This window comes from Electrophorus electricus, chromosome 2 (assembly GCF_041902795.1).
Source record: "Electrophorus electricus isolate QZ-2024a chromosome 2, ASM4190279v1, whole genome shotgun sequence".
NCBI classification, from domain to species: domain Eukaryota; kingdom Metazoa; phylum Chordata; class Actinopteri; order Gymnotiformes; family Gymnotidae; genus Electrophorus; species Electrophorus electricus.
The window spans coordinates 43,079,724-43,103,572 of record NC_137498.1 but is presented as its reverse complement, the minus strand read 5'-3'; the positions used below and the strand labels follow the sequence as shown (position 1 = coordinate 43,103,572).

The 23,849-nt window shown below is 43.6% G+C and overlaps 2 protein-coding genes across 10 annotated transcripts in view; one reads left to right on the top strand and one right to left on the bottom strand.

Annotated features, from left to right (window-relative positions):
* The first annotated feature begins 354 nt into the window (after positions 1 to 354).
* ncaldb (neurocalcin delta b) lies at positions 355 to 13,892 on the top strand. Of its 8 annotated transcripts, XM_081705342.1 has the most exons (7): positions 355 to 592; positions 5,997 to 6,150; positions 6,265 to 6,568; positions 6,926 to 7,007; positions 9,222 to 9,618; positions 11,342 to 11,447; positions 11,730 to 13,892. In XM_081705342.1, the coding sequence occupies exons 5-7, from the start codon at positions 9,241 to 9,243 to the stop codon at positions 11,822 to 11,824; spliced, it is 579 nt and encodes a 192-aa protein (XP_081561468.1). In that variant the 5' UTR covers positions 355 to 592; positions 5,997 to 6,150; positions 6,265 to 6,568; positions 6,926 to 7,007; positions 9,222 to 9,240; the 3' UTR covers positions 11,825 to 13,892. The 8 variants fall into 8 exon arrangements, with proteins under 8 accessions (XP_081561468.1, XP_081561462.1, XP_035385122.1 ...); XM_081705336.1 differs by having other exon boundaries at positions 6,062 to 6,568; XM_035529229.2 differs by having other exon boundaries at positions 5,997 to 6,566.
* A 77-nt stretch (positions 13,893 to 13,969) lies between these two features.
* grhl2b (grainyhead-like transcription factor 2b) overlaps positions 13,970 to 23,849 on the bottom strand; it is a 16,312-nt gene continuing 6,432 nt past the window's right edge. For both annotated transcript variants that reach the window (XM_027022903.3, XM_081705271.1), the window contains exons 8-16: positions 21,838 to 21,932; positions 19,305 to 19,463; positions 18,877 to 18,934; positions 18,437 to 18,576; positions 17,746 to 17,783; positions 17,320 to 17,411; positions 16,902 to 16,987; positions 16,598 to 16,662; positions 13,970 to 15,800 (exon numbers count right to left, since the gene is read on the bottom strand). In XM_027022903.3, the coding sequence (XP_026878704.3) occupies positions 15,683 to 15,800; positions 16,598 to 16,662; positions 16,902 to 16,987; positions 17,320 to 17,411; positions 17,746 to 17,783; positions 18,437 to 18,576; positions 18,877 to 18,934; positions 19,305 to 19,463; positions 21,838 to 21,932 (851 nt within the window). In that variant the 3' untranslated portion in view covers positions 13,970 to 15,682. The remainder of the gene's footprint in view (positions 15,801 to 16,597; positions 16,663 to 16,901; positions 16,988 to 17,319; positions 17,412 to 17,745; positions 17,784 to 18,436; positions 18,577 to 18,876; positions 18,935 to 19,304; positions 19,464 to 21,837; positions 21,933 to 23,849) is intronic.

Here is a 23,849-nt window from a genome sequence, read left to right as displayed (position 1 = left end):
AGGGCGTTAGTCACTCACACTGCAGATAAGTGTACAAGTGAGTTTTCAGGAGAGTACAATAAAATCTGTGCAAAATGCATGTATTCAACAGTGAGGTAAAAGCTAAGACCTGCAAAACTGTTGGAAACTTGTCAGTGATTTGTTCTGGTTGGTGTGATTTTTTTTAATTTTTTTATTTATTTATTTTTTTAAAAATGTTTGATTTACTTATATGACAGTTGAGTGAAAAGTGAACAGAAAACAGCAGCCCCACTGAGAGCCACCATGAATGCTGAGTTCCTGTTGCCAAGGAAACGGTGGCTCTCATAGGCTGTGGAGCGAGATCATGTGACTAGGTGCTTTGACGTCACAGGGGGAGGTGGCGTGGTGCTAAGCCGAGGACTGAGGGCTGGCGCTGAGTCTTGTGGAGTTTTGAGCTGTGGCCGCCAGCTGCTGTTCTAAGTGCCTTGGGCTCTTGCGGCTGCTACCTGTTGCTGCTGTTGCCACTGCTCTCTGGCTGTCTGCCTGGGTCCACATCCCCACTCTGAGCCCTCGCTACACTACCTGCTCCCTCCCGGGTTATGGACGTGTAAAACCCAGCGGCAGTACACCGGTGAGTTTCTCTTCCTTTTGGTGTGCGCGTGTGAGAGAGAGAGAGAGAGAGAGAGAGAGAGAGAGAGAGAGAGAGAGCAAGCTGCAGGCAGGAAGGACTGGTTGCGTTAATTGCCTGCATATCATGAGGATGGAGGAGCAGCATTTCAGAGAACTTTTTGAGCATAGCAACTAGAGCTTTAAAGAAGTAATGGTATGGAAGAATGGTGTGTTTAAACAGCTAAGCCATGAAGAGTACGTTGCAGCTCCTCTCTCTCGCTCTCTCTTTGTCTCTCTGTGTGTCTCTCTCAGTTCAATTCAATTCAATTCAGTAATGCCAAGTCCATTTGCAGTAACAGCATTTCCCAAGCAGTGTTACAGTAAAACAACATGAACAAACCTTTATAATAAATTAAATTAAGAAATCTTTTATAATAATGAAATTGAAAAGAACTGTAATTAGTATGAAATAATAATTGGAAGAAGTCAAGATGAGGAAGGTAAAAAGCAAAGCAATGAAAATAAAGGAAAATAAAATAACAATAATAAGGATGGAAAAAATAAATAATTAGATACACATAAAGGTGTTCAGAATATAGTGCATAATATAGGGCAATATAGTGTGTGTGTGTGTGTGTGTGTGTGTGTGTGTGTGTGGTGTTTGGGTGGGTCACTCTCCCTCATGTTATGGCAGGCAGATCTATATCACCCAGCTAAAGTGCTGCTTTCTTTCTTTAGTCCAAATGGGATGGGAAGTTTGTCAGTATTAGATACTTTAAAGTTGGGGTGTATTATCTCAAATTTTGTCTCTCTCTGTCTGTCTCTCTCTCACCCTAACTGTTGAGATGACTGAGAGAGAGGAGGAGGCCTGTACCTTCCCTTTCTGCTCAGTACTTCTCTCTTGTCCAGTGAGAGCCGGAAATGAGAGAGAGAGTGAGATGACCCTGGTCTGTCAGTGCTGTGATGTGTGCTGAGAGGGTAGCTTGGATGTCTGTGGGTTAAGCGAAACAGAAGGGAACATTCTGTTAGGATTCTCAGGAGAGGAACCTATACTCTGAACCTGAAACTCCAGTGTGGTGGGGCTGACATCTCCAGGCCACTTTCCTTCTCCAGTGGTGCCAACTCCACCACTGTTCTTTTCAGACTAGTGTCCCATAGATGGCTGTATTTTAGCACTGGAGACATATCAGGGAAGATATTCTTTTCTTAGTTCAGTATGACGCATATCTTAATAACTCACTAGGGATCACCATTTGTAGCAGCAACTACGCAATAGTACATTAAACGTTCCCTTTTCTCCAATATAAATCATGGTAAAAGTACAAGTAAATTTGAGTATATTCCCCAAATATTTAATTTGTGTTAGAGATGGGGTTTCTGCATAACAGGCCATACTTGGCTCACAGTACAGATGTCAAGATGCACTCAGTGCACTCAACAAAATCTCGGGTTGCAGAAAGTAGCTTAGTCTTGTTTTTCATTTGTCTATGTGGTGTGCTGGGCAGCTCTATTTGCTGACTGGACTAAAGGTCTGAGGTATCAGTCTTCTGCGTGAGCCCATGAGCCAGAAAAAGCCCATTAGAGCCAGACTGGGGTGGGGCCTGGGGTGAGTGGGGGCTTAGTAGATGACGAAGAGAAAGCAGTGGACACTCCAGAAAAAAATGAGCATAATGTGGGGGAGATGAGAGACGAGAGCACTGTGAGAGAACTGAGTGAATCCCTGCAGACATTTGGAGGTGTGAGAGAAAGAGACAGAATAAAGGAGCATGTAAGAGAGATGGAAAGCAAGGAAGGGGTGTGTCTGAGGCTAGAACTGTGTGTTGCTTCCTCCTTCGTACGCCAACTGCAAACGTCTGCCTTGGCTGCCCGGATGTAGAACTGACACAAGGAGAAAGACAAATGAGGAGAGAGAGGGGTGGGGGGAGGTGGTGCCTGTTGGAAGCCCAGTACTCCGCCCTGTCTGAAAGGTGTAGAAGTGAAAGCTAACTGCTCCAGGTATGTTTCATATCCCTGCTACTTCAGAGAGGGGGGGGAGTGCTAAACACACACACTGCACAATATTAAGAGCACAGGTGACAAATAGGATGTTCATTAACTATGGGCTTATTGAGTGTGTTGACTGGAGGATGGGAGTCATGCTGTGTGTGTGTGTGTGTGTGTGTGTGTGTGTGTGTGTGTGTGTGTGTGTGTGTGTGTGTGTGTGTGTGTGTGTTTAGATGAGCTGAAGCCTTGGGGCCTGTACTGTTCTGTGTTGTCTCTTGTTTTTTGTCATGCACCTGAATAACGCGAGAGCAGCCATGTGGAAAAGACCCCCACAGCAGCATCTGATGGTCTCAGAGGGGGATGAAGACAACTGCTTTTTATGATTAGATTTGCATGAAGCTGACATCTTTCACAAGCCAGTGTCGTTGTCTGAGATGCACTTTACCTGCCTCGCTTAGTGGATGAGCAAGTGTGGTTTTTCTGCCTGACTGCTAGAACATTTGGTGCGGTTATGAGAAGGCCTTTCCTTTATTTCTGTCGCTGAATCTCTGCTGCATGCAGCTCACAGTTTAGAGTGCAGTGTGCTCCACGTTGCAATACTGCATCTGGAGAGGGAGGCCGCCGTGCATTTATAAAGAAGAACATTGCATTATCTTGCAAGCATGCACTTTCCTGTTTCACCTCTGATCAAACCTCTTCTGCATGTGTGTATATATAAAATGATAGCCTTGGAAGCCAAGAAAATGTCATTAACAATAAAGGAGATCCTTAGCTGTGATATCTTGTTTCATGGGTGAACTCTCAGCTGGTCTCCCTGTGAATACTAATATGGCCGGCAAGTTTTGTTCGTTTGTTTCAGACGTAATTAACCCAAGGCTAATATCCTTCTTGCAGTGACTGCACAGTGATGGATAGGTCCCAGAAACATGGCAGACGTAAAGCTCTCTTTGGCCCTGTTCTAAAAATATGACCCCAGCAAATATTTACCCTCATTCCCAGTGGTTTGCACTGGAGTACAGTCTTCACACACAGTAATAAGCAAAAATGCAGTGCTGCAGAGTTTGGGGGTGCTCTCACTGTGGTTTCAGACTCACAGAATGACAGGATTATGTCAGGGTCAGGGAAGGGTAGTTTACCGAGAGTTCATGCTAATTTTAGACTCTGATTGATGGTTGGAACTGAGGTTCAGATTTATATGTGAATCAAGAAACAGTGAAGCTAAATGCATCGTCTTAAACATAGAAATGTTAGATTAAAAAAAAAAATTTCAATTTAAAAGCATGTCAATTATGTCAATTTAGATCTGAAACTCAGTGACCTTATGGTATACTAACTAGACAACATGTCTATTCATCTAGCATTTGTTCTCTGAAGGCCATGCATGGTGAGATGCTTAAGTTCTGAGTTGTAGACCAGAGGTTTACTTGTCAGGCATGTGGTATGGTGGGAGTTAGAGGACCATCCCCTCCTCCATCTCTCCCCATCCCCACCTTCACCTCTGCATATGCCTCAACCGATCAGGACTAGTTGGCCATGGGACCATGAGACCTGGGAGCTTGAGGGTCCTGTGTAGTATCTCAGCTGTTCCCAAGACTGCTCTCTTCTGGATGGAGATCTCAAATGATGTTCCTGGAACCATTCTCCCTGTTTGGGGATCACAGCCCCTAGTGCTCTTGTTACCACGGTAACCACTGTTGCCTTCACCCTCCAACAGGGTTTGTTCAGGCAAACCCAGTTCCACTGATCATTTTAGGCAGAAACACTCATTCTAGAAACACTCATCCTGGCCTAGAATTTGAGTAAGTTTAACAAGAAGTAATTCCAAAAGAACACCTGAAGTTCCATCTTTAGCTAAATCTTTATTCCAGTAAATCTGATATTAACCACAAGGGAATAGCAGCAGCACATCTTTTCAACCCTTCTCTCGCTCTCTCTCTCTCTCTCTCTCACTCACTCCATTCCTGTACATCCCTCAGTCTCCCTCCTGTGGATTAGTGTGATGTGCCATAGGGATAAGCTGGTTGTACAGGATAAAACCAAGAGCTCATGTATGTTATGCAATGCACAAGATGTCCTGGCTAAGGATCTCTGGCTATCACACGGTCCCCCTGCACAATCATTGATTTACGTCAAAGCTCTTCCAGTATTGGATCTGTCCATGTGTGTGGAATGCCTCCTCACACCCTGTTTCGGACTCACTCCATGCTGGGAAATTCAGGAGACTTGGCAGGGGGAATGCTCCCCGCCCATTCCCTCCCGGGCTGTCAGAGCGGCCCTGGAGATGCCCTACCAGATGAAAGGACCCTGAGAAAGACCACAAGCCTGGCGCCACTGGCGGGGCCCTGTAGGGGCATTGTGGGTCATCGCTGCATATGTGTCTTTATGGAGAGAACCTTTTTCTGGGGTGGAAGCAGCAGAGTCAGGGAGACTGCTGTTCTACCAGCTCCGCATGAGTGCAGCTGCTGGAATGTTCGCCCCACGGTCCAAAATAAGATGCTTAGCAAACAGCATGTTGTATGAATGGCAGCATACCACCACTGGTATGCATTTTTTATTTTTATGTTTCAGGCTGTATTTTTTTCCAGTTCAAGCTTTGGTTTGTTATTCCATACATGACCACAATAGATATTTACACAGGATAGTGCCAGATGTCATAGGCAAGCACTGCCAGCTCAGCACATGTTTTCCAAGGCTGTAACACCAGGCCACAGCTCTACATGTTCACAGGAGAGTTATGTCAGTTGGCAGATCACAGAACAACAACACAGAAGAGGCCATTCTGGAATGGGAGGAGGAAGAGTCCATTCTGGAACAACAGAGGAGGGTTCCATTTTGGGATCAGTAGGGGAGAAGTGTCCATTTTTTCCTCTCAGTATGACATTGTTGAAATGTTTCATCTGCCCTTGTCAGCAGATGTTGCCATGCTGTTCCACAGAGTATATATTTGTGTTCGTCTATTGTAATTCCTCTCTGGTCTGTTATAATTGCAGTTTGCTCTGTCTTAATGGAGATTGTATGAGACAGATGATGACTATATTCTGAGCACTAATTCCTCTTCTGATGTATTTACCTTCACAGCAATGAACGTGCAAAGATGAGTGCTAATCCCTCCATATTTGTACAGTTTTTATAAGATATGTCTGTGGTTTTATTGGACAGTACTACTACATTTTAACATACCACATCCACGTAAAATATTTCTGCTTTTACATAATGATAAAAAACAAGCATATTGTAGTGTACATACCATCAGTACAGTATCATAACCTGTATCAGTCCAACATCAGTCATCATGATGAAATTAGCTGTCCTGTGTGTATGTGAGCGAGAGAGTAGGGAGGTTACTTTGAGTAATACTCTTACTACTGTTGACTAGAGTTGTATGTGATCATCTATATGTATATGTTCTTTAATCAAAGACTGTGTGTTTTATTTAATTGCAGTAGAGTGAAAGCATTATGGATTATTTGGAATGGCTTTCCTTTGTCTTTTCTTCCACACCCTAAAGAGGCCTTAACCTCCCTCAATCATCATGGCCACCAATGACTTTCTCACCATGGAGACAGGTGTTCTCCCTGACCACCGATCAGCTCAGTGGTTTGTTGCTGTGATGTTACCTAACCATGGTGTCACCACTGGAGGACTAAGAGATTTGGGTTCATTTGAGATGGTGATCTCAGAGCTGCCACTCTTGGGGTCTTGATCCTGCAGGCTGGGGGTTTTAAATACAAGCTGGGCTACAGCTTCTCAGAACATGGCGCCAGCGCCGGAGTAGGAATCAACAAAGTCATCACTAGAGAAGATGAAGAGATTTACCACAAACCTGGAACATGGCAGAGCCAAGGTGGCCAGCCTAGAGATGTCCCTCACTGAAGAACACTGAGAGAGGGAGATGGAGAGGAGACAGGAGAATAAAAAGGCAGAGAAAGAGAGATGCAGAGAATTGTAGAATTGTTCAACTCCTTCCAAAGAAGCTGAGAGACGACTGAAGTTCAGAGACAACTATGTTAATGGTGTAAGGATTTTTTGGTATTTTTAGTGTCTTAAAAAAACAGGAAGCAACAGCTTGGTTTCTTAGCTTTGGCAGGATCTTTCTTCTTCATGTGTGGGCCCACAACACAGCAACTGGCTGAGAATCATGATTACACACTTTGCCCACTTGATTCATAAGCTTAGAACCCATTGTTGTAGAAGAAATTTAATTGATTAACCTAGGAAGTTGCAAATTAATTTACTCTCTGCTTCACTAATAGTTAAATTAGAAAGTCTGTCACCATGACAACATGGTGCATCATTATGCAAACGATGCAAATCCATTAAGCAATTAAAACGCTACCTGATGACTATGTTGTGCTTCTGCTGTTTTCTCCAGTGCTGGAGCAGAATGGCAGTCAGTTGTGGACAGCCTGGCATGTTGAGGAGGCATATTGTGGACAGCCTGGTGTGTTTGCCTGGTATGAGGACACAAGGACTGACTGAGAGTGGACGTGAGGGACAGGACATTTGTTTGGGTCTGTGGGAAGTGGAATGAATGGCCCTAGTACAGCACAGGGCACATGACACAGGCTGAGCTGAGTGGAAATATGGCTTTTGGTTACTCATGTTTGCATGAATGGAAATAAACATGTGTGCATAGTTTTGCTTTGACATGCACACATATGCGCAAACATGCACGTACACACTCAAACACACCCATATACACAGAAATATGCAGAGATACACATACTCAGACTCATGGTAATTCTGAGTCGTGTGTGTGTGTGTGTGTGTGTGTGTGTGTGTGTGTGTGTGTGTGAGAGAGAGAGAGAGATTCCTCTGTTCTTTTAATTGTGAGTGACACTTATCTGCTGGGTTGCTCAGACTCCTAGGCCTTGATGGATTTCGTCTTGCTAAGCTCGTGTCTGGCCCAGATGCCAGTTGACCCGTGGTGAGGAGGGCTGTTATTGGAACACAGATTAAACTTGGTCCTGAACTAAACCACACCATCACTGGAAATTCTCCATTGAAAATCATTAATCTTTGATCCTATAGATCCTACAGATCTGTGCCCACAGTATGAGAACAAATGGTACTGTATGCTGTAAACTGTATGCTAATGTGTGAGAGAATATCCATCTAATTCAGTGGTGGCTCAGTGGTTAAGGTACTCAGCTAGTATTCAGAAGGTTGCTGGTTCAATCCCCACTGCTGCCAAGTTGCCACTGTTGGATCCTTGAGCAAGATCCTTAATTTCTCAAAGTTGTACTGAGTCATAATTGTGTTGGATAAAAAAATGTAATACAGCACTCATGATTCAATGGTTTGTGATCCATCAGGTATTAAAACAGTGAGTAAAACTCCTTTGGCCTGTATTCTACAGTAAGGTTGTAATAGCTAGTATGTTTGTCTGTTTATTTCCCATCGTAGTTAGTGTGGTTGCACGAGTAAGGTAAAATAATTTACAAGAAAATTTTTCTTATAATCTTATAAAATCAATTTAAAAATGTAATGGAAGTAAAGAAATGTTTCTGAAGTGTGAAATTAGTTTCTTTTTCATCACGTCTGTGTTCCTACGCAGCCAGGATAATTTTGTTCTAACGTTGTCTACGCAAACAGAATAATGTTGTGTAATGTGACTACAGGAGCACAAACCAAGGCCCTTTCTCCACAGTCACTGGTGACAGACGACACACAGAAGCAACGCCAGGCTGATTGAGGCCTGATGATGAATTTCCTGTTTACTGGGCGCTTCATCCTCTGTATGGATGTTCTGCTTTAACACAGCTCCATGCCTGCTAACCAGCCAACTCATCCTGCATGTCTGTCTCTCTGTCTGCCTGCATGTCTGTCTCTCCTTCTTTGTTATGGTATTCATACTCTTTAACTCTCACTTTGTCTGCCACTTATTCTCTCTCTCTCTCTCTCTCTCTCTCTCTCTCCCTCCTCTCTCTTACTCTCCCTCCTCTCTCGCTCTCTCTCTCCCCCTCCTCTCTCTCTCTCTCTCTCTCTCTCTCTCTCTCTCCCTCTTCTCTCTCTCTCTCTCCTCCTCTCTCTCTCCCTCCTCTCTCTCTCTCCCTCTCTCACTCTCACTCTCACTCTCTTTCTCTGCAGTTTCATTCTAGATGCACGTGACCCTCCCTCTCTTACTACGCTTAACTTACCTGCACATAGAGAAACAAGTTGTGGTATGTGAGAATGATTTGCATCAGGAAATGAACACTGGTGCAGATGCGTGTGTGTGTGTGTTGAAGCAGTGGAAAGTTCAGTTGACAGATAGGTGGGGGTAAGTCAGAGGCTGAGTGTGGGTGCCTTTGGTCTTTTCATGACATTTCCACAGATGTTGTTGGTTGAACACAGGCTGGTCGTAGATTAACCTTCTGCATGCAAATCACAAAGTAATATATGTGTTTGCTGCATTGCTAACTGTGCAAGGTTCCTTTATTTTGGTGATCATCTTATTGTAGCTGACTGATCACTTCTCTTACTGTAACTGATCACTTCTCTTATTGCTGAACCTGCCAAGACTACTCTGCTCTTTCCATTGATATGTCAGATTTAGATGTGTATGCTCAGTCAGCATTTTTAAGGCATTACAGTGAAAGTTTATCTGGTAAAAGTTTGAAGATCATATACAGAACTCATATCATTCTCTCTCTCCCTCTCTCTCCCCCCCCCCCCCCCCCCCCCAGTTGAAACCCATTCAGTGTCATGGGGAAGCAGAACAGCAAGCTTCGTCCTGAGGTCATCCAGGACCTGGTGGAGAGCACAGAGTTCACTGAGCATGAGATCCAGGAGTGGTACAAGGGCTTTCTGAGGGACTGCCCAAGCGGAGCGCTCTCCATGGATGAGTTCAAGAAGATCTACGGCAATTTCTTCCCGTATGGAGACGCATCCAAGTTTGCTGAGCATGTCTTCCGGACCTTCGATGCCAATGGAGATGGGACAATAGACTTCAGGGAGTTCATTATAGCACTGAGCATTACATCTCGTGGGCGGCTGGACCAGAAACTCAAGTGGGCCTTCAGCATGTATGACCTGGACGGCAATGGTTACATTAGCAAGGCTGAAATGCTGGAGATCGTGCAGGTTTGTGTGTGTGTGTGTGTGTGTGTGTGTGTGTGTGTGTGTGTGTGTGTGTGTGTGTGTGTGTGTGTGTGTGTGTGTGTGTGTGTGTGTGTGTGTGTGTGTGTGTGTGTGTGTGTGTGTGTGTGTGTGAGAGAGAGAGGGAGGGAAATGCTAATGGAGTCATTATGTCACCAGGCCACAGTAGTTGCTGCTCAAGCATAGGCTATATTCTGATAAGTCAGCTGTTAGCCAGAATTCAGGTTAAGCTTTTCCATTACTGCACTTACGTCTGATGTATTCCTCTCCAACCCTACCGACACACCAACTCACATACCCACAGCCCACATACAGCATACACACACCCAGAACACTGTCTTTTCACCCCACTCTAACACAGCAACTATTCCCCTGTATATCCGTAAAATGCACGTCAGGACCTAGAACTCGAATCATGCCGTCATCGCAAAGTTTCCAGGTTTGGTCTTTGCTGCCCGTCCGGAAATGACATGGGACTCTGGGTACACATTCCTTTGTCCAAACCAAGCTGGGCCCTTGGGCACCTGATTCCAGACCCTGGTAATAAGTTGATGAGTTGAATCAGGGGTGTTCGAGGAGGTGAAACACATAAACGTATAGAGTCTGGTGTCAACAAGCTGAGAGAATGGCCTGGTGTGGGCTCGAACCTCAACAACCAGTGTCCAGTCTCAAATCAAGACTGCTACTGCTTTCCTGTTGACACCTGCTAAGTGTTTTTAAAAAAAACATTTTTGTTGTTGTTTTACTAGCTATCACATTGCTGCTTAAAGCAGGCAGTGGAAGGAGAATGGCACCATGCCACACAGGAACAATTTTAGACAACCAATTAACACCAGTAGGATCGATGAGTCAGAAACGCAGGCTGGCTTATCCAGGGTGGGAGAGTGATGAAACAGCACTGGGCTGCCACTAATGGGCCAATTATCATCACAGCCTATACTCACACTACATTCACAACCCAGGAAGAGACACAGGCCTTGTCCCATTACTTAGGAATCAGAAAACACTGTAGGAACAGAGAAACATTTAGTGACCTTCTATGCTGCAGGATGGTGTTGAGTGCGCCTGATGTTGGGAGAGTGTCCCTGGTCCACTCCTATCTTCCTGATAAAACAAACAACAGTAAGCACCAGAAAGGTTGGCAGCTTGCTCTAGAATGTTCCAGAAAACAAAGAACTGACAACCTGTAATGAGTCAGTGTGGCAAGGAGTTTGTGTTTGTGTAGTGAGGAGAAGTTCATTCCAGTACTGCATGACCAGCCATGTCTCGGGCTGCTGCACCAACTAGACGTCTTTCTGTCCTCTACGTTTCACATTCTTTTAACTTTCTCATTTTTTTCATTGGGTTGGCTTAACCCTGAAGCATGATAAAACTGTTTTATCTACAGGACCTATTTAACATTAATAGTGTAGCTAGAGGAAATTCATCCTTACAGCCTGTTCATGTCTCTCTCTCTCTCTCTCTCTCACACACACACACACACACACACACACACACACACACACACACACACGCACACACACACACGCGTGCATGCACACATATGCTAAGTTACTGAATACTGTGACATTTACAGGTTTCAGTAGCTACTCAGCTGACCACAGGAATGGCTGCATTTCCTTTTCCTCCTCAGGAGACACATTAGAGGCAGATGAATATGGCTGTCAGGTGGAGGACTCAGTGCTTGTCTCCTCTCTTGTCTTCTCAGGCCATCTATAAGATGGTGTCCTCTGTCATGAAGATGCCAGAGGACGAATCCACGCCTGAGAAACGCACAGAGAAGATCTTCCGGCAGATGGATACAAATCGTGATGGTGGGCCCAACCCCCACACTCTTTTTCTCATCTTCTCTCCCTCTCTCTCTCTCTCCCTCTGTCCCAACCCAAAAATCTTACCTGCTATTTTGTCCACATCTGTAAGGTAAACAATGGCCACTACACTATGGAAACACACATAGTTTCTTTTAGCCTGTTCATTCTACCCTGAACTAATGTGAAGAAAGAAATAAAACATGCAAAGATCAGACAAGCCATTAACCATTTGGTGCCGTTAATTCACTTTATACCTTTCCTTTGACCCTCTGGTCCCGGCTTCAGGTAAGCTGTCACTGGAGGAGTTTGTGGAAGGAGCAAAGAATGACCCATCCATAGTGCGACTCCTGCAGTGCGATCCCAGCAGCGCTGGCCAGTAAAGGAGAATGGTGCCCCCTGCTGTCATGACCTTGTTAAAACAGGTTTCGCCTTTTAAGTTCACATCAGATCAGCTCCCCAATCCTCAGAGGCAAAACCTCTGACCATTCTGGGGAACAGGTCTGGTGCTTTAATGACTGAGAGAAGCATACACAGACACACTGTTCTGTGTAGGTGTGTGTACACATCTGTTGCAACACAAATCTACTCACACACCCACCCATAGGCTCACTGACTCAATCCAGAATAAAAAGGAAAAACAAAACAAAACAGCAGTACCAACAACAACAAAAAAAAAAAACATATATGTGTGTATATGTCTCTCATGGCTTGTATGGACTCTCTCTCCTGGGACTTTTATAAAAGAAGAGCCTTATATGATGTAGACACACTGGGCCAGTGAATACCTTACTCCATATCATCCAAAATAAATAATGAAATAATGATCATAAGAAGAAAATTATGAAGAAATGCACAGAACATATACCATAATTAGGCTACACATGCTTACAAATCTCATGGAAACATCTGTTGGAAACATTACTGTCTACTTAATCCACTAGAATTAGCAGTAAGACTGTTGAAAATGAATAGATTTATTTGCGTCTTGGGATGATCTGATCTTCTGACGTGTACCATTCCTTCTTCTCCTGCAATTCCTCCTCATGTAGGAGGTACAAGATGGAGAACTTACAAAAATGTATTTATTCTGTTACTTGGTGATAGCTTTGTGGCATATTTGTCACTCTGTGAAAAATGTTTTATTTGATATGTTTTTTCCTTTCAGTACAAACCTAATAATTAAATGTATAATATGTTCATATTTAAGTAGATCTATTGAGGCTGAGAAAAGTGAACACCACATATTTTGCTATGCCCATGATTTTTAGAAACTCACCCAGCCAATAGAGTCCCTTCAGAAACTCACCCAGCCAATAGAGTCCCTTTAGAAACTCACCCAGCCAATAGAGTCCCTTTTCAGATGCAGGTAAACATACCGCCTTCCCCAGCAACCGTGCACTGCCACTGTTGTAAATAGCAGCAACAGACAGCTCTGTGTATGGTCAGTCCAGACTGATTGTTTGTGTATCTGTGCATGCAGCTGAATCTTTTTGTGATTTATATACCACACAGTGTTCTTTACTCTGTGAGATTTCAATTCTGTCAATCTTCTGCAGTCACCAAGTGTGAATCAGAAAACAAAATGTCCAGTTTGTTGGAATATCCTACATCAGGCCAGGAATTATTTAACTGACTGAATCTTTGTGTCAGGTGACCGTGATTGCGTTTGTGTCTACGTGCTTTAACCTGTGTGCATATGTGGGTTTCATTATATGCTGTCTAATTGAAAGATTCCATATCTGTGGATACACCTGGATCAGCACCAGGTGTGCCATAGCAGTGCTGTCAGACATGTGGTATGATAAAGGAGGATCATTGTATAAAGGTGATGTAAATGATAGTTATCAGTTAATGTAAATTTATGTACAGGAACGCAAGCTCCTGGCTAGCAGAGTCTTCAGCTAAAGAGAGTAGCAGACAAAGATACACATTCTAATAACTCCCAGTAATACAACAAATACAAAAAAACATTTCAATCTAAAAAAAAAATGAAAGTGAACACAAACACAGACACACATTTTAGCCAACAGACACCCTTTCAGAACTGCTGTTACTAGGTTTGTGTAAAGTAATTGCAGGTTTGAAACCTCCATCAGCAATGACTTTGATGAGAAACTGTATGCAAATGTTGAGTTTTGAAGAGAAAAAAGTGCATTTTCAGAATTTAAAAGTGTGAAATTTTAGAGCTTTAAAAAAACTAAAACATGAAGAATCTATTTAAATTTTTGTGGCATTTTTTTGTTTGTTTTGCAACTGCAGTGTATGAATTGTACACAACAGCAACAAGTTGTTAAGTGCCAAATTCACAGATTATTAACTGTAAAATGCAAGACAGTATTGTATCAGTTTATATTGTATAAATGTTAACTACTGAACAAAATGTCTTTGTCATAGTTTCTACAAAGGCTACAGTATTGTTTTGGTTATAAATTAAAAGTCTTACAAATATGTGTGTTTGCAATTAGTGTGTATATCTTACTGTGCAAAGCCACTGCTCAGACATCATTAAAGCAGAGAACTCAAGATGAGTCACAAAACTTCCATCGTTTATTTAAAGACACGTTCCAAACTACAAATGTCCATCTACGTTATATATCTGGAAGATGGTATCCTGAAATCTGGTTAGTAGTCAGCCAGTGCCAGTTTATATACTGAAGAGCAGCTGTATGAATATTTTTAAAATAAGGGAAGTCAAGCATCGGTTGTGTTCATAGTTTGAAAAGAAAGAGCTTTCATAGATGTGTCTGCAGAACAGAAAAGTTTCTTGTGTGGCTGCATCCATCTCACATTTTCATCCTGTTCCATCCGCTGAAGTAGGTGAGAATCTGACATCTAACAGTGACTAGAGCAGAATCGGCAGCAACGCAGCAGATCTGAGAGTGGCATTTATGTCCCCAGTGAACACTTCACAGATCAGATATGTGAACAGATTCACAGATATGAGTGCAATAGGGACAGAAGGCATACATTTACACAGCATCAGGTATCTCAGACAATTTGAACACAGTACATTATAAATTGCTTTAAAACAGTACAAAAAACTGTACATGAAACATAACAACAACTACTCCAATAATAATTAACATGTATAAAAAACAGTTGTCTTTTTACTAATGTTATGGGAATGATTAGGCTTCAGATTTTGACAATGGACCGGCGAGTGAAGAACACACACTCTAAACCAGGGAGGGACACAGGCATTTAATCTAGGGCACGGTTCCTGGATGTTCCTTGGTGTGTTTTTGATTTTTGAGTTGCGAGTTCCTGCAGACGGCTGCTTCTCACAGCTCCAGCTGTGTGGGGTCGGATGAGTTAGACGAACAGCTACACAGCGAGCTGAGACACACGCGCGCGCGCCACTTCCTCGATCCATAAGCGCAGAATGTGTCTTAAGTCTGCAGAGGGAGAGCTGTCAGCCTGCTCTGAGCACTGTGAAACGCACCACACTTTGTGCCTCTGAGCTTTATGTTTTAAATGCAGGAAAGTGATTGGTCTGTTATACATGCATGGTTGCACTGTAAATCTGTCATTTCCATCTAAAAATAACTTCCATATCAATCACACTAAAGGCACTGTGGTTAAGAGGTATGTAAATGCATATTATATATGTGCTTATTAAATCGGTGCTTATAAATTCTGCGTCCCGAATATTTTTATCTTAGTTGCACTTCTTTGAAATGGCTGATCTGACGCACATGACACATTTATGATACATCGAGCAGATTCTTTCGAGTTCTATTCCTCTGCTCTTAGCAGACAGGTAAGGGGGCGGGACTCCCTCCCATGGTTGGAACGCGGCGGCCTGATGGTGTGAGCACTGCGTGTGGTCCATACCGGCAGATTCCCTACACGCATGGCGGGGTTTAGACGAAGGTGGCCATCACACTCTGCCCTTCTCTACCCCACCGGGCACGTCGACCTTACACACCACTCCCGTGGAACACAACCATGGCACCTCTATGCTGCGTAATGCCCTAAATTATTAATTTATTTTATTATTATTATTATTATTATTATTATTATTATTATTATGGGTTTTTGGGGTTTTTTTTGGTTTTTGCTGGTCCGTTTGATTAGCCGAAATGCCGGTTTTATTAACCCTAGAACTATTTGAACTCCGACTTGAAGCTCCCGAGAAACGAAGGCGAGACGTGACGCTGCGCTTTCAGCAGTGACCCCGACAGCAGTTGGAGCGGTGCTGCGCCTCTCTGGGGAAGGAGGGCGCTCCGCTGAGACGGTCAGATCTCCGTCAGCGTGATCTTGTAGGCGTCGAGCGTGTGGCTCTCGATGCTCATCGTGAACGTGTCCTCATTGGAATAGTGCTCGATGATGTTGTCGTCCATGTTCACCAAAATCCTGCAAGAGACAGGTGGCTCGTCTTTATGAAACTGCTCTGGGCTTCAGTCCCGTCCCACACGTTTAGCCTGACGGCCAAACAACAGCTAATAACCCGCTTTTAAGGTTCAAACTGCTGGCGTGTACAAAACAGCAACTGTTTCGATCTAGGATTCTCCACAACAGGTTTGTGAGGAACTTCCTGCTCCGTCCATTATATCGAAAAATGACTGCAAAAATGCCAGTCAGCAATGAATTGGGCTGAATAGAGCTAATCGACTAATAACAAAACATTAAAATAGCTTATCACCACTCCTTATTTTGAAAATAGGGAAATCATTAGTCTCATTCATCAATTTCATTCCACAAAACCCATTTGCTGTAGGAAAAACGAAACAGGCAATACAGGTAAGTTTTCTTTCCTGTTTTTATTGTAAAACATACTTCTACTTTCCAGAATTAAAGGAAGGACGTGGTGAGAAGCTATTTTCATTTTTTGACCGTTTAGCTCCACTCGCCACCATTCTAACTAACACAGCGACAGTTCTCGCTAGAGGTTCTCTGGTTTTACGCCTCTTGGTTGGAGTTTCACACTTTACACAACACATACAGCACTGTTGTGAATACTGCACTAACTTGTGACACTACCTCACACAAGTTAGCAAAAATATATAGAAATGTATGCCATCGCTAGCCGGATAGCTTATGTTGTCCACCATCTTCATATATACCAATATAACGATTCCCAGTGTCCTTTGTTTTATGATAGCTGTTGCTATAGCCTTGTTGTTACCTAGTCTTCAACGATAATCTCTTACCCTTTCTTGCTTTTCTTGTAGATTTTAGCAATCCTGTCAACAGGCACTCCATATTTTTCAGAGATCTGTAGAAATGAAAGAACTGACTCATTCAAGATGGCAGGATTACACTGCAGAGCACCAATAAGACGCCGCCCCACCCTTAATTAATTTTAGGTATTCAAATTCAGCACAATTAAACAATATAACTAATAAGCAACTTCCTAATATGCAGATTCATAAAGTGGATCGCGTCCTTTCTCCTATCAGCCTTTGCCGATCACAGTTGGAAGAAGGGCGCCATCTGTAGGACAAGGTTACTCACTGCCTCCATGAGCCCTCGCAGTGTGGGAGCGCGCAGCATGAGCGCGTCAAACACCTCGTCGGACTCCTTCCGTACGTACAGCAGCACTGAGAACACAGCGGTACTGCTTAAAGCGCCCCCTGCTGGCGACCGGCTAGCGCTGCAGGACTACTGTTCCCTCACATGTCTCATTAGAGCATCTCAGGTGAAACTAGTGTTGTTGTAGTCAGTAATATACAGAAGACATCCAACAAATAGTAATGATTTATTAAAAAACTAAACTGAAACTAGTTCTAACTACATTTAACCTCTACAAGGACAAAATGAGCATCAGTGGGAAAACTAGGCTGATGCCAATAGTTGTTTTGTGTCATTTTTACAGGATTGTTTGTAACAGTGCAGGGCGCTATAGTGGCCTGACGGTATCGCTGTCTCTCACCTCTCTTCTGGGTCTCCTCTTTGAGCTGTTTGTGAGGGGAGGGGCAGTAATCATCCTCCGTTGTGCGGAACATCCTCTTGACCAGAACACTCCTATCACAAGCCACAGAGCCGTGTGTGACACACTCAACAGCCAATCACATGCTTACAACAGGTGCAGTGCAACCTCCCAGGATATGAGTTCACATAATGAAGTTACCTATAGCAAAGGGCTATTTCAGATTTGTCCTCTTCCTAGTCTGAGTATATGTTTTTACTTGTTTGTTTGTTTATTTGCCAATGAATAACCACTTAGATGCGCTTTGACAAAGAAACTAGGTTATCAGTGAAATCCATGCAGCATCTTGTTTTACTCATGGAGAGTAAAACACTGCTGCCTGTTCTGAAGTGAATTCCTATGTGTGTGGGGTGTGTGGTATACACTCACCCTTCTCTCTCAATCTCCTCTGTGTTGAAGGCAAACACCTGCAAACAGAGTTTAGGTAAGACAACAGGAACTGGAGTAGCTATCTTTATGCCACCTTCATATAATCTTCCCAATCTCCCCTGTTATCAGATGTAAGCCACTGATATCAGGACCGCTGTGACAGTAATAACCACAGGCCAACACAGTCAGCGGAAGCAGGCAGGGACATTTTATGTCATTCACCTTCTATTAGCCCTGTGTGACATTACAGTCACGGTAGCCCACTGCTGCCCTCACTGACACTTCTGCCATGTGGCTTCTACAAGATTCCACTGTGCTAATGCTCAAGGTCAGACTAAGTGGACGAGGTCAGACTGACTGGACAAGGACAGACTGACTCAAGGTCAGTCTTTAAAGCCCTGTGGGAAGCTACCAAGGGCAACGTTCTCTGGCCAAACATGTTCATACTGGCACACTCATATGGGCACACTCATATAGGTACGCTCACACGGATGTGCTCATACAGGTACGCTCATACGGGCACGCTCATACAGGTACGCTCATACAGGTACGCTCATACGGGCACACTCATACAGGTACGCTCATACAGGCATGCTCATACAGGTACTCTCATACAGGTACGCTCATACGGGCACGCTCATACAGGTACGCTCATACAGGTACGCTCATACGGGCACACCCTCTCTCATACCTGTGCTGCCCGCTGCAGGTTTCCAAAGTGCACATCCGGGATGAAGAGCACTGGCTGAGCATCCAGATCCGTCATCGTTTTGAACAAGGTGGTGTCGCCCTTTTTGGGAACGGACACTACTCCCACGCCTCCATCCTTTCCTGATGATGGAGGTTATAACACCATTATAACACTGCATTAAGCCATACAATAAGGCTCACTGGTGTCTGAGGTGAACTGGAGAAATTACATCTTTTGACCTTTTAGTGTTTTAGTGACTATTCGGCTTTTATCATTTGAATTCCTTTTTTATTCTTGCTATTATTATTTGTATAATTATTTATGGTTTGTGAAGCACCAGATGATTTCATTTGATTTCATTGAGACTTAAAATAAATCACAAAATAATAATCATCATCATCATCATCATAAGAAAAAAAATATAGTTCAGTTACTGCAACCTTTTGACTTCTTGCGATTCTGCTTCCTCTCTTCATCTCTGATCTTTCTTTCAGCTCCCTGGTTCACACACACACACACACACACACACACACACACACACACACACACACACACACACAAAGGTGGAGGTGACAAACTGACTTAATGCTAATGATGTGCTATGACCCGTTACTAATGAGCCACACCACTACTGCTGATTACTCTTTTAGCACTTAAACAGTAACCGGGCTGCTGTTCTAAACAGAACCACAAGAGGGTGTTCCACATTTCTACTGTCTGGTGAAATCTGTGACCTTATTTTAAGGACATTGAGATTCATTCACTGGTTACCCTGTGTTGAGAGCTGTGTAGTAGGTGAGGGTCCAACTCTATATATGAAGTTGTCTTTAAGAACTTTTTTTATGTGATATTAGCGGTCAAAGTTCACCTTATCACAGAAGACCTTGATCTGGCAGTAAGCTCTGTGAAGGGGTTTGTTACTGCGGTTGTTGTAGCTGTACGTGTCGATTTGGATCATCAGGGGTAGGCCCTTCACGCCTTTCTGAGAGGAGAAGTCTGTGCTCAGACAATTCACCGTGATGAAGATCTACCCATCAGAAACACACAAAGCACACGCATCACTGTTTCATTAGCCAAACAAAGGAAGACCTGAGGATTACCGAGTGAATGAGTGAACACAGTAAGAAACTACTGTGTCAAATCACATCCAGTTTATTTTAAATTGCTAAGAAATAAATAATGCATCATACACAAAAGTAACACAAGCGCCGTCACTGAATCTCATCATTTCAGCAACATGTTATAACTAGAGTTGAATTCTAGTGAATAAATTTTCATTTTAACTGTAGTGCTAGTTCAGATTTGACTGATTTTAAGGGGAAAAAATGACCAGGGCTCTAGAGACCAGGCTCTAGAAAACTCTACAATCATTGAATAACTGACAAGTAACCAATAATATGGCTATAATAGTTGAACTCAATCATTAACATGGCAGTCGTTGTACACATATTTCTGAGTAAGAAATTGATTGTCCCAGTTTTTAAGGCACCCGGAGCCAGGCACTACACACTCCACACATACAGAACACACACTTCACACAATACACATGTCCACACACACACATCTCACACTACACACACAGCCACACACTTAACAGAAACACACTCCACAAACACACTCTCCACAGATACACATCTACATACTCCACAGAGTCACACCCTCTCCTTATAACAGTCAGGAAACCAATTTCAAAACCCCACAGGGAAATGTACTCCCACAGCAGTAAGCTTTAGATGAAAATCGGCTGCCTTGCTAAATGTGTACGAATGTGGTTAGTGATTAACCATTTCTCACAAATCAGCAATCACAACAGGCAGTCAAGAGGTGAAGGCTGTACTTATATAATCTCATGACTCTCCTTGGGAAAACTCTATGGTGAAAGAAGAAACATATCTTTAATTAATAAAAGTATTCATTTTTCTTTTATTCAAAAATCTGAAAAAACAAGTGCTGAGTATATAGATAGATAGATAGATAGATAGATAGATAGATAGATAGATAGATAGATAGATAGATAGATAGATAGATAGATAGATAAAGCATAACATAAGGAAACAGAAAATAAAATATTAAGAAAATAAATATATAATAGGCATCAACTGAAGATAACCCACTCAGTAGACATTCAGTAATTATAATGGCTCTAATGGAAGTAAAGTTGTTTTTAAAAAAAATGCCTGATTTAAATTTATGATTTTAGCTATTCAAACAGGCGTAATTTCCGCTCCACAGATCAATGGCAGGATGGAGGGTTTGGCTCCGCCCCCAATCCGGCTTTTAATGAGGTAATCTGTTTTTAACTCCGCCTCTTGGAGGTATGCTGCACCCGGGGTATGACCAGATTCTTATCTTTATGGCTAAAATTAAACTAAAGGACTGCCAGGTTAAAAACCAAACCAACTAGTGCCTTTATCACAGCAGTCCAAATTTTAATATGGGATCTGATCCAGTTGCATCTTTCTAAAAATCCTGCAGAATCAGTTCAGAAAGTGCCTGATTTTACCCCAGAGAGGCCAGATGTCTGTGAAACTTTTTCACAGTTTCTTTCTAATTTATTAGTCTTTCTTAACAGCCACCTCGTAACAACAACCTAAAAACAGTCCCTTCTACATTTCTGTATACACTCCATAAGTGCCATAAGTCACAGCCATAAATACTGACATAATCCCCCTGACATGGTGTAGTGGAAATGAAAGGCCCCTCCATGCACAGAAGGTGGGGCTGAGCACCGCATTAATGGCTCTTACTGGATGCGGATTTGAAAAGCAAATGTTTGTTGAGAGAGCTGGTGCTGAATGCGCCCTGCTGCAGAGACTGTTTGAGCGGAGCTTTTATTGCCAACCAGAAGACAATGAGAGCACGGTGGCCGCCCGTAGGCTGGGAGGGTCACAGCCTCGTGGCTATGTGTGTGCAGGATCTGGAGCCATTTGCACACTCAATCCACTTCCCTCTGTGTGCGACACGCGGGCGAAACATGAGACTCATCAGAGAGGAGAGAAGCAGGGCTGTGCACAAACAGACCATGGTGGGGGGGTGGGGGGGGTGCCTTGTGCATGGGAACAATGGCATGGCTTGTCCCTAATGTCACACTTTAGAAAGGTTTCAGGGAGTGTTCATTCAGAGAGAGAGAGAAAGAGAAGAATGAGACAATGGGAGAGAGAAAAAATGAGAGAAAGATAGAGAGACAGAAAGAGAGAGAATGGGAGAAAAAAGAAAGAAAGAGAGAGAGCGAGAGGGGGGGGGGGCATTAGTGCAGATATTAACGTATACATATTCTAACAGGATCCACCAGGTGAGGTACAACAGAGGCTCTGAACAAGAGTTCCAGCCACACAGCCATACATGAACCTCCACTCCACTGAGGGGAGCTATGCTCCTATACTGCTGGGCGGGGTTCTCACCCTAGCCTCCTCATTCACGTCCCATGTGAAAGACACAGCATTGTAGGCGATTTCTTCAATGTTCCCGATTGTGTTGAAGCTCTCTTTGTAGTCCGCTGTGGAGAGACGAGAACAAGTTATCATAAGCCATCTCCATTGGCCCATGGGCTTTACCTGCAGAAAAACACCTGTCACGGGCCAAAATATGCTCATCTCCTATTAGTTATGTTAATATAACATGCTTACAAAGATTTAGGTCAAACAAACAAAAACCTGCCACAGGAAGATCTAGAACAAAATCCCAAGAATATCTCCCACAGTAGATAAGTTTTTGTTCATCTAGATTGTTCAGTGAGATAACTGCTACTTGATATGGACAATAAAACCCAGCACGCTTCCACTCTAGATAAACGTTATCTGCTTAGGTAAACACAATCTTTCTACCATCAAAGTAACTGCTTGAGCGTGGTAAAGGCTAGCCATACTTTATTGCCTGTCATGCCCCTGACTGGGTCAACATTCTGCCACTTCATAGCTGTGGGGACAGGACAGGAGAGCTTTGAGCCGCCCGCACAGGGGAGTCTCTCTGTCTGAGGTGAGGGGGCACGTTATTGATGCTGGACGGTCAGGGATGATCAGAAGCATGTCCCTGCCAGCTGGGGTCATTCTGACCCAGATCTTCCCTGTATCTTACCACTGAGATTGTTCCTTTACAGCTCACACTGAAGGCCATACCCACCATTGATTTCAGAGCTCAGTTGAGCACCTGTCCTTGGACACAGAGATGGGAGAGAGTGGGTGGGGGTGATGGGGATGTTTGCTTCCGGCTCCAGGCTGGAGTCTCGCCTGCTTCTGTTCTTGCTCGCCCCTACCCTGCCTTTGTCCATCAGCCAGCCCTGCCCCGTTAAATAAGCCCATTCAGATCCCAGGTTTTGTGACATGGCCCCAGGCCCAAGGAACAATCCCACCTCAACTGCTATTCAAATCTCCAACGACGCCAGTGTCGGGTTGCAGTCACTGTCTGCACTGCTCCACCTGCTTCCAGCCTGGAGAGATATGCTGGGGGCGGCACACCCGGAGGTCAGCTCACCACCACCCACTTCCAGCGCTCTGTCTACGCCCCTCTTGGGGGGTGGGGCATTTGGGAATGGGTGTTCTGGGGCCCTCCCCTGGAATCTTACACATAATACCATCATTCATTCACCATCTGCCATCCCCTCACAGGCTTATGTAAGGGCTGCTGCTTACTCTTAATTACCCCCTCAGAAATTGCCCCTGGGTGTAAGAACTCGAGGAAGGACGTTGAGGAGAGAGACAGAGATGGCTGGTGACCACGTGAAAACATATACTATGCTGGCACCTGCATGGAAGGTGCGTGTTTATGAAGCTGTTTCAGAGCTGGCCAGGCACAACGGGTGCTGAGAGTATTTCTCTCCCTCTCCCTCATTACACTACCAAATGAAACCAACGACTCAGGAAATAAACAATCCACTTCCTGATGGATTTGCAAATGTAATGCAAGCGTTTCACTCTCTGTCCTTTTCAACTTGTCTGTTCAAAGTCTTTCTCCCCCACAAAATCTGTGCTAGTCTGTCATATATCAAATGTTTCGCTGTAAAGGAGTTCAAATCACTCAAAAAATGTGCTAGAATGCTAATGTAAGTTTAAGAAGAATTTGAATTGACATTTACACATTTCAGAGGTCAATTTGTTGTTATGAATTGCCTGTTATCATCATATGCTAGTTAGCATAAACACCATCCAGGTTAGCCATGTTTGTCCGTTCAACATAAAGAGAACAGGACATTCCTCTCTCTGTCCAAACAAGTCCCATATTTTCTCCATATTCATTCTCCTTCACTCATACCACCTCTGCTATTCTACACACACACACACACACACACACACACACACACACACACACACACACACACACAGGTTGTGGCTTGTCATACAACAAAATGGCCCTTTTTTGTCTAGTTCAACAGAGAAACCTCAGTGAAACACACCATTTTATAAAGTCTGCTATGGAA